Raw genomic sequence first — 11,128 nt, 5'->3', positions numbered from 1 at the left:
GTTTATCCGTTTTCTACCCGTGAACCAAAAAAAAAACTAAAATCAAGCCAAAATCTCGTTTTTTCGTTTTATTGAACAAATTAAAAAAACGAAAAACCGTTTTCTCGTTTCTGCTTATTTAAACAATGAACGTGTTAGACGCTGCACACGGACCACTTCTGGGAACACTTTGAATGAATCGGTGTCTCGTTTTTATTGAACTGATTCATTGTCTTTAGAGATTTAATAAAATGTTGTTGAGATTTCATCTGAAAACTCTAGAAGAGACACTTGAGATTGTGTTTTTATATGTCAAAATATTTGAGAAACAACATTTCAGCTGAAGTTTAATCTCCATTTAATGATTTAGGAGAGATAGTTGAGATATTAAAGAGATTTTTATGTGAGCATGTTACTTTGTGTCCTGTATCCAGTATATCAAAGAAAATAAAATTTGTTATACAAACATCGTACGTTAATCATGCAGGTTTTTGTAATTAACCCTCTGGTTGTGTTCGGGACAAATTGACCCTGGATAAGTACTTATCATACTTTTTTTAAATTTTCATAATTTTTTGTGGGTTTTATTTCACCTAGTCACATTTGTGGTGTTCCCGGTCAAAAATGACCGGACTCCAAACAACTGCTTATAAATCTGTCATTATGTTATATTATCACTAAATATTGGATTCATTCTTTTTGTCAACTTGTTTTCTTTCATTTAGGACTGGTTTTGTGTTTCTATTTGCATCTGATTAATCGTAAGCCTCATTTATCCGAAAGTAGGCACCTCATTTTTCTGAGTGAAAAAAGCATTTTTTATGAATAATTTTCACAATATGAGAAAAAAAAAAAATTATGAAAATTTGCACTGTTTCTCACACTAGTGTGCTTTAATGTTTAATCAGGAAGTGTGCTTTTAAATGCTTTTATTTTATACAAAATTGCACAAAGTCACACTTGTCAAAAATGGCTGGCCATTGAAAGGGAATGGGGAAGAATGAAAGTAAGAGAAACAGTGTTCAGGAGCATGTAGTGCTTGCAAACATAAAGGCCTTGGACCTGTGCGTGTGTGGATGCATGTATACTCACGCTATCACACACACACACGTTCGTTTTTGTGAAAAAAACATCCCATAGGCGTAATGGTTTTTATAGTGTACTTACTGTATGTGCTATTGCCCTACACCAACCCTACACCTAAACCTACCCCTTACAGGAGACTGTGCATTTCAACTTTCCCCCAAAATACCTCATTCTGAGTGATTTATAAGCGTTTTGAAAAGTGGGGACATGGGTCAATGTCTTGAGATGTCACCTTCACCTTGTAATACCTGTCATACCCTCGTCATTATACACATCTATGTCCTGACTTTTCACAAAAACGCGCACACACACACACACACACACAGGAAGCAAGATGTCTCCTATGTTCCTCAAAACAAAATATAGTCTGGATGAAGCCTATCAGATTTCCCTGGAGAGAGACTACTGGAATATTGCTGTATTGAATTATCTGCGAAGTCCCTAGTCTGAGAAGGTGACCAATAACATGGGCTTCTTCTTGACCTGGTGAAGCAGTTAATGTGAAACGCTGAGATGTTTGTCCAGTGCTGAAGGTGTGCTGAAGCCCAGCTGCTGATCCTGGAGCAACACCATCACTGCTTTATCTAATCAGTGGTGGAGCCAGTGGACTGGACACCACTGACATCTGATCGGGTGCCACTGCACTTAATATGCTCCTATTTAATTTTCTTTGTTTAATCGTATTGAAAAAAAGAAGCATTTATTTTTGCCTCGAACTCAAGGATGTGACGTGTCCGGTGTTCCTTCCAGCCTCAGCTAAACTCTCTCCTGCCACACAATCATTTTTTAATGAAGTGAAAAACATCACAGAGCAAAGAGGACAAAGAATACAGAGCAGGTTGCTTTTGATGATGGAAGTCTCAGCATTCAAATTCTGTTAGTTTTATTAAAAAACTCAAATGATAAATACAGTTTTGGAGCTCTTTAGTGGTGTGACAGTGTTGGGGAGTAAATAATCTTAATTCAAGTGATGAAGGATTTTGAAAGTCTGAAAGTAATCAGTGTTGAGTTCTACTGTAAGGTTAACCCTGCCTGCTTTAAATGTATGAAACGGATTAATAGTTGAAAACATTAGAAATTTAGAAAAGTAATCAAAAAGTAATCAAATGTAATCAGTTACATTACTTTAATGAAGTAATAGTTACACTACTTATTACATTTCAAATAGGGTAACTTGTAATCTGTAACCTACTACATTTCTAAAGTAAACTTTTAGCTTCGTCTCAGTTCAAGCGAAGCAGGAGTGTATTCTAATTAGCATGAAATAAACATGAATGAACATCTGAGGGCATATTGAAAGATACATTACAACTTACTGTATGTATATTGTCTCATCATGTAATCACTCAATGAGTGTCTCAACCGTGGAAAAATCAGCTTGAAAACATTGTCACATAACCTCAGTGTCACGGTGCACACAGCAGGGAGGAACGAGAAGACGAGGATGAACTCAAAATACAGTCTTTAATGAACTCAAAACAGACAGGGCAAGACAAGGCAAGGCTGGGACACACAGGAACACCGGGAGTAACGAGTAGACCAGACGAAAACTAACTAAATGGGCAAGAACTAAATACACATGACAATAACAGATGAATAGAGACACAGCTGGACAAGAATTAACTGATACTCACACTTAAGGACAGGAACATGACCAAAAAAGGACACAAGAGGGCGGGAACACAAGACACACACGACAGAGGAACGACACTCAGAAAATCCATTCAGTGTCCATAAACTAGCGAGAAAAATGTACACTTGAGGAAAATTTTTCAAAAATTGCATTTATTATATTTTTACCCATATCATTATTGTTTTACTATAATTAAAAATGTATAAATATAACTTTATTATTAAAATGTTCTAATATGAACTTGTATACAAATCAACTGTTATTTGTGACTTTAACAACAGGGTTCCCTCTATAGTTTAATTTAGAAAAATTGAGGGAAAAAATAACATTCTTAATCGCAAGCTTGTTAATTATTCCTGAACAATTCTCACTCCTCACAACTCAAAAGTTGGCAGCCCTGTTTGAAGTTGAAGTTTTAGATTTTCTCAGCACCATTTACAAAATTCACTGTACTGGTTAATCAGATTGTAGAAATAAGAGAAATACTAACATTTACAGTATTTATAGCTAATGTGCGGTAATGTGAAGCAATCAGCAATCAATTTATTCATGCTTTTTTTATGCCACGCTGGAGTTATACACTGATTTTCTACGGACCCCCTGAATTATCCCTGGCCACCCCATTTATAAACACTAGCTCTGCCACTGGTTATTTTGTGTCATTTCAACTTAAATGACCTACATTAAATTGATTTTAAAAATCAAGTTGAACCTTGTATAGGCCAACTCATGTTAGATCATGCCTCCATGCCAGATAATTAAGATCGGTTACACTTTATTTTGATAGTCCACTTTAGACATTCTACTAACTATAAGTAACTTTGTAACTACAAAGGAGCAGAGTTTATTGAATAGTCTTAGTTGCATATGTTTCAATGCTCAGACTTCGTCTGAAGAACACGCATTCAGCAAGTATTGTTATACCAAAACTGCTTCAAAACAACATCCCATAAACCTTGAGTTTCCATAAACATTCCCTTGTATTTCTTATTCATAAAGACAAATAGCCCTTGAAAGCAGTCATAACTAAATAAAATATAAAAACAACAATATAATATAAATGACTAATCAATTAATGAATCAATGAAATGGGCTATGATGCTTATTATAAATTATTATATGATTAAATGGAATAATAAAAATGATTAAATAAACTATTATAATAGAAGAAATGAATATAAAAGAAAGTAAAACAACACAAATGTATGACTGCTCTCTTGAAGCAAAACACACACAGACTGTATTTAAGGATACCTCAGATCCTTTACTTACAAATGAAGCTGAAAATAGTTAAATTAATTTGACGAGTTAAAATAATGGAAAAACATATTATTACATATGTACTTATTAATCATATAATTTTTGCTGTATAGAATGCCGAAATGACAACCAAGCGAACTCACACTCAGCATTGATTTGTTATTATGATGAATAGCATTAATGTTCATTATATATGCTGTTTGATGTTAAAGAAAGCATCATTCATGGCTTGTGATGCTGTGGCCCATCTGTACCACACACAATCGCTGCTGTAGCTGACTGTAAAACATCCTGCAGTGCTGATACTTTACATGTTACCTGACAAAGAGTGTAAGTTTGATTTTTGGTATTGGTGGGGATCAAAATTATTGCTAGAGACAATTTAGTAGTGTCTGATATTGGTAGGGACATGTCATAGCACTTTCTACTAAACTCTACACCCTTGAAAATCATAAGCAATGCCCGACATTGGTGATCTCCTTAAATATGAAGAGGGTAAATAACAGATTAATAAGCTTAGGGGCCACGGACAGCAAATTCCTGACTGTTGCATTCTACATTGTTTACATATCTATTTTTTTTTGTTATAGTTTGATTTGTTTATAAATTTTGTATTCTACTTCTGGCTCTGTCATGTGTCCCTATTTTTGTTCCGTCCCTTTTGAGCCACAGGGCATAAAAAGTCGGGGCACGTCCTTGTCGCAGTGTGATCCAATCCACATGAGGATAATCTGGAAATATTTGATACATTGTGTCTGTCATGAATCAGGTCCATGGACTTCCATTCACTCGCCACCAGAGGTCACTCCTCCATCATATTGACTCTCACATTGCACAGACTGTTTCACATTTACTCTGGACTACATTCCCAGCAGTCATTTCACTAATCACATGCTCACACCTGAGAACTATCACACAATCACACACCCTACATAAACCATGGACTTCCTTGCACAGATTGCCGAGTATTGTCTAGCAGTTATCACAGTCTTTGCTGATAGCTACTTTACGGAGCCTTTCCTAGTTTCTATATCTTAGTCTTGCCAAGCCTGTTTACCTGTGTTTTGATTATTGCTCTTGTGTTTTTGGATTGCCCTTTCGTCCTGCCTTTTGGACTCTGTTTGCCCCCGTTTTGATTATTGCTCGTGTTCTCGGATTACCCCTATTGTCAAACCCTTTGGATATTGTTCGCCAATCGACAACCCACACATGCTCTCGGAATACTCTTGTGTCTTGCCCTCAACATATCTGTCTACTGGTGTTTGACCTTGCCTGTGTTTGACCATGTTTTTGAATAAAAGCTTGCAAATGGATCCGTACGCTTCACGTCTCGTCGGCTCCGTTACAGTGTCATTGTGTTTTCTTTTTGTTTTTTTTATTATTTTGAACCATTTGGAAATTACTGTTTTTTTTGATGACATTTTCAGGGAATTTCCAATTTGAATTAAAGACTCTGAAGATGTGTTTTTGTTTTTTGTCAAAATTACATATTGTCAGCTCACACACATTTAAAACAATTATGATATTATAGTAGATGATAAATATCCTGGGGCCCATTTCATAGCAAAACAATTAGCAATCTGTTCAACTTTCACTACAATATTTTATTTTTTATTTAATGTTCATACCTGCCATTTACATTGCTAACTCTGCATATAAGCCCTGTGTTTTCAGGGTTTTGGAATCTGTTGTTTGGATTGTTTGACCCTTTACCTGGTATTTGGATTACGATTGTGAATTACTCTTATTAAAGCTGTGTTTGGATCTTCAACCCAAGTCTTGAAACAGTTTGTAAAACAAGTACACTATTTACTTTTCAAAATAATGTCTTATTTTTTATTATTGTTCAACTCATCCCATGGTTAGATTGGATATCTTTGTGGGCCGCATGTTTGACACCCCTGATCTACATTGTAGACAATATCTAGTGAATCCAAAATAATTCTGCACTCAGATTCATGGGCCATTACCTATAAAACAAGAGAGTGAAAGACGACACACATGACAGTATGATGCTGTGCGTCTCTGTGTCTTCAGTCTCTGTTGATTGTGTGACTGTGACGTCTCTGTAGCGGCTCCTTATTCACCATCAGCTGATCCTGAGGACACTGGACTGACATCTAAATACTGAGAGTCCTACAATAAAACACACAGACAGTCACATATGAGTATGAGACATTACTGCTGTCACATCACATCAGCAGATCCACTTCAGAAAAACACAGTATATTCATATTACAGCCAGAGATATGAATGAACAACTGATCATAGATTAATAACAGTGAATGATCAACAACTCTCTCTTCATCATTTACACACAGAGACACTGGAAGAGATTCAAATATTCATATTATCATAGATGATCACAGAATTAAAGAGTTTAAACTACAGAGGCAAAAGTGAAGCTGAATTATTATCTTATATTCTTCAATTACACATGAGTCAAGTCAAGTCACCTTTATTTATATAGCGCTTTTAACAATACAGATTGTGTCAAAGCACTTAACAGTATCAGATTGGAAGATAGAGTGTCAGTAATGTATAATGATAAGATTAAACACTCAATTTTCAGTTAAAGGCATTTCATTATTGAATTCAGAGATGTCATTATCTAGCTCAGTTTAGTTTAAATAGTATCTGTGCAATCAAATCAACGATAATCGCTAGAAATTAAGTGTCCCCAACTAAGCAAGCCTATTACTCAACTTTGGCCATTTTAAAGATTTAAATAATAATATACTCACAGTAGTATATTGTCTCCAGTTTATAATGTGGATCATGTTTCAGATCAGAGAGTAACTTCACTGCTGAATCTCCGAGTTTATTCCGAGACAGATCCAGTTCTCTCAGGTGTGAGGGGTTTGATCTCAGAGCTGAAGCCAGAGCAGCACAACCTTCATCTGTGACGCCACAATCACTCAAACTGTAGAGAACAATGACACACTCTGAATTGTAGTTGAAGTGTCTGTAGTTTGTTATTGACTCTGGTCTCAGAGCAGGAGAGGAGATATAATGACAAGTAAGGCTGTAACGATATACCGGTATGACGGTTTATCATGGTTTGAACGTGCACGGTTATCATACCGTAAACATTTGCATATCTACTAGGGGTGTGACGAGACACTTATCCCACGAAAACGAGACACGACACTGGGTTCACGAGAACGAGATTTTTAAATTTAAAAAAATACAAAATAAATAATAATAATAATTCAATGATGAAATATATAGGGGAAATAGTCTTTTATTCAACTGAAAAACACAAAATGCAAAAAATTTAGGTGCATTAATTTATTAAATTAAACTTCTATTTTAATGAATTATATGGAGTAATAAACATGTAAACTAGAGCTGCACGATTCTGGATAAATTGAGAATCACAATTTGTTTTAAAATAAATTGCAGATCACAATTCTGAAAAAAAAAAATGACGTTATTAAATTATTATTTAAAGGGGTGGTTTACTGCGATTTCACTTTTTTCATTTTAAATAGTGTGTAATGTTGCTGTTGGTGCATGAACAGTATCTGCAAAGTTGCTGCGCTGAAAGTTCAACGTGGCGGAGATATCGCCTTTTAAAAATCAGGAAGTTTAATGCCTACAAAACGACTCATACGGGACTACAACGAGATACTTCCGGGTTGCATACGTAATAAACCCATCAACCCCTCCCTCCGGAACATGCAAAAAAGGGGGCAAGGCCATGTTCTGCAGCTTTGTCGAAGAGGAAGAGTTATAGTGGAGAGTTGTAGCTAGGGCTGCAACAACGTATCGATTAAATCGATAAAAATCGATTACTAAAAGCGTTGGCAACGGATTTCATAATCGATTCGTTGTGTCGCGATGCGGAGACGTTTGATTATTAAAAAAAAAAAAAAACTTTAGTTGAGCGCGGAGCGCAGTGAACACACTCTGTCTCTCTCGCGCACGGATGCTAGCAGAGTTTGGCGCCTCATAAATAAAAACAAAAGTAAAAAAAACGCAGCGGAGGTAGAGGAAAGATACATGGCGGAGGCAGAGAAATCCGTGCGACCCAAGTCATCCAAGGTGTGGGAGCAGGGGCGGCGTTTGCGTATGGCAGAATATGGCAGTTGCCATACCCTAGCCCAGTCAGGTGCTGTGAAAAATTATCCAAACTTGAGTCGCTTATAATTCGTTTTTATTATTTTAAATCAGAGAGTTTTAAAAATAGTAAACCAATGATAAGCATTAAAATAACTTGTCAGTAAAACTTCGTAACGCCATTGGATCATCGAGCTCTCAGCGAGACCTCGTAACTTCACCCCGCCTCCGTTCAGATTGACTCACCGCGCACAGCCTGGAGAAGATGAGATCTCTGCTTTTTCGCAATGCAAGGGTGAATAAATAATTGGTGTTTGAATAGTACAGCGTTTTCTTTACTCAAACACTATGTCAGTAAAGGATAATGTTTTTGTGTGTTTGAAGAGTGGAGAAGAATTAGTTATTTGCTGTCTATATACGTTTTAAATATCCTGTGCATTATGTGCATAAGTGCTTAATTTGAGATTTTGGCCAAGTGTATTAAACAACAAGAAAAAACTAAGCGCCCATATAGCTACAATCAAAGTTATATAACCTGTAAAAGTTGATGAAAGCATAATGCACTTGCTGCTTCAGATAACAGTTACAGCCGTTCTAACGACAGACAAAACACTCCATCTCCGTCATTCTCTGGTCAAAAACATTATTAACTCCATTTGAGCTTGATTTTCATATAATGTTAAGTGCAGGTGTCTGATACAATACCAACGCTAACGACGCAGTGTTGTTAAATTATTTAATTTTTTGCACTCCCAAAAAGTCTATATATTTGGCAGATGTAAAGCATACATGTGTATGTTTTTTGTGTTAGTCCATTTTTATTTTATTTTATTATTATTATAACAGCTCAGGGATGTTCAAGGAGCAACATGTTTGTGCACTTTCTAAAGATTTTAGTTCTGTTTTTGAATAAAGGGTTGAAATGAATGCTTTTTTTTTTTTTAAATCCGATTCATTGATTAATCGAAAAAATAATCGACAGATTAATCGATTATTAAAATAATCGTTAGTTGCAGCCCTAGTTGTAGCCATGCCGTCGAAACGGTGTTATTTTCACCCAGCTGTCAGGTCTTCTGTGTTCGGGCTTCCTACGGACGCTGTAGTTCGTCAACAATGGTTAAAATTTATGTTTGATTATGTTCCTGACGATTACAGTCCTAGTTTAGCTCTCTGTGCTGCGCATTTTACGGAAGACAGCTTCCAGAATCTACACGAGTTCAATGCCGGATTCACACAGAAACTATTACTAAAACATGGAGCAGTTCCAACTTTAAAACCACAGGCAGCGGTTGTTGGGCCACAACCTGTAAGTAAGATTTAATCATTTTAAATGTATTTGCATGTATAATTTCAGACGTAATGTTTTAGTTTTATCAAGGACGTAAACAAATGCCAACGCTGGCTTTAGTTGCCAGTTAGTTAAATGCTATTTCGTGTGTCTATGACAAACGCGTACAAACATTTTGGACCTGAATTTGTAATTATGTACTAATTTTGTAAATGTATTTTCCATGTATACTTTATGACGTAATTTTTCGATTTGATCAAGAACGTAAACACAAGCCAACGCTGTTTGGTTATAGTTAGTTCGATGCTATTTTGTGTGTATATGACAAACGTGTACAAACTTCAAAAAATGATATGTAATCACAACAGCAAACTTCATTCAGAAACGTTTGTAAGAGCCGTGCTTGCGGAAGTTCTGCTTGACTCTCTTCATTACCGCTTTCTGGGTCTGATTCTGGCTCAAACTGATACGGCAATATTGACACCATTATTTACATTTGACCGGAGCACATGCAGCTGTCGCCCGTGAAGGTGATGGGCGTGAAGTTTCTGGACAATGTGCAGTACGCAGTTTAGCCAATCACAACACACCGGCCCAACTAACCAATCTGAGCCCATCGCCTGTTTCTGAGGGAGTGGTTTCAGAGAATCAGGAAGTCAACCGGTCGTTCAAATGACGGAGGAGAAAGCGGCTTACAATAAACGTGAAATATATGAAAAATAAGGTGTTTTTTAACAAACAAAACACAAAGACATGTTATATTGCACCCCATAAACACAATCAAACAAAGAAAAAAAAGCAGTAAACCACCCCTTTAATTATTAAAAAATAATGTAGTTTACTAGTGTTTCTGACAAAATGTTCATTGCTTAAGTCTTTTACTGAGACACTGACTCCATTGATTTTTTTTTTGTTCAAATGAATGTATATTTATAGTGTTCTCAGTTCATAAAGACTTGTTTCACTTGAAATCTTCTGAATTAATGATTCAATGTCAAATACATATTTAAATAATAAGGGTTACAATACAAGTGTTAAGACACTTTCAATTTGATCGCAACTGTAGACAATAAGTGTTTATATCCAAACTATAAACTTTTATCCCAGTAGGCCTACTTCTGTTATTTAAATGTCTGTAACACAGAAATAATGATGTGTGGTTGAAAAGACTGTTTTGTGTTGCTCTTTCTGAATCAGCAGCGGCATGAATGCAGATTTGAATGTCTTTAAGACGCTTACGATGTGAAACAGGTGTTAGTGGAGTTGTTAGTGTGAACAGAGCATGTTTTGTCGCCACCCATATCAGTGAATAACAGCATTCACATCGGAAGCGTGATGATGGCCGACCCTCTGATTCATTAACATGGGCAGAGACAAAACGTGCTTCTCACGATCCACCGACAATCGTGATGTTAAACAGACGTAATAGACATAGCTGAATCATTGTCATTCAGGAATAAGCTCGTGTGGGTGTTTGAATCAAGATCGTAATTTTTTTAACGATTAATGGTGCAGCTCTGATGTAAACACTGCAAAATGTTTTGCGAGGATATTGTGACGTTCTCGCGAGGCCAGTCGGATCTCACGAGACACATCTGATCTCGCGAGATCTCGTGCCACGATCTCGTCACATCCCTAATATCTACTGTAAAAAATAAATAAACTACTTAATAATGTACTTAAAGTGCTCTATTTTCACGCACTAATTTTGTACTTAATATACTAAAAATTATCCTTTAGTACTTCTTAAGGTCAACTTAAGATCATCTAAGTGCTATTTTGAGACACCATGAATATGAACTAAAATGCACTTTTAACAT

At 36.1% G+C, this 11,128-nt stretch overlaps 1 protein-coding gene across 3 annotated transcripts in view; it reads right to left on the bottom strand.

Annotated features, from left to right (window-relative positions):
- Nucleotides 1–2,510: 2,510 nt before the first annotated feature.
- Nucleotides 2,511–11,128, bottom strand: part of LOC131535239 (NACHT, LRR and PYD domains-containing protein 3-like) — a 52,494-nt gene continuing 43,876 nt past the window's right edge. For all 3 annotated transcript variants that reach the window (XM_058768189.1, XM_058768191.1, XM_058768190.1), the window contains 2 exons: nt 6,703–6,881; nt 2,511–6,094 (listed from right to left, as the gene is read on the bottom strand). In XM_058768189.1, the coding sequence (XP_058624172.1) occupies nt 6,093–6,094; nt 6,703–6,881 (181 nt within the window). In that variant the 3' untranslated portion in view covers nt 2,511–6,092. The remainder of the gene's footprint in view (nt 6,095–6,702; nt 6,882–11,128) is intronic.

This window comes from Onychostoma macrolepis, unplaced genomic scaffold (assembly GCF_012432095.1).
Source record: "Onychostoma macrolepis isolate SWU-2019 unplaced genomic scaffold, ASM1243209v1 Scaffold2, whole genome shotgun sequence".
NCBI lineage: Eukaryota > Metazoa > Chordata > Actinopteri > Cypriniformes > Cyprinidae > Onychostoma > Onychostoma macrolepis.
Note: the sequence above shows the minus strand (reverse complement) of the source record. Positions and strands in the feature narration are given on the sequence as shown.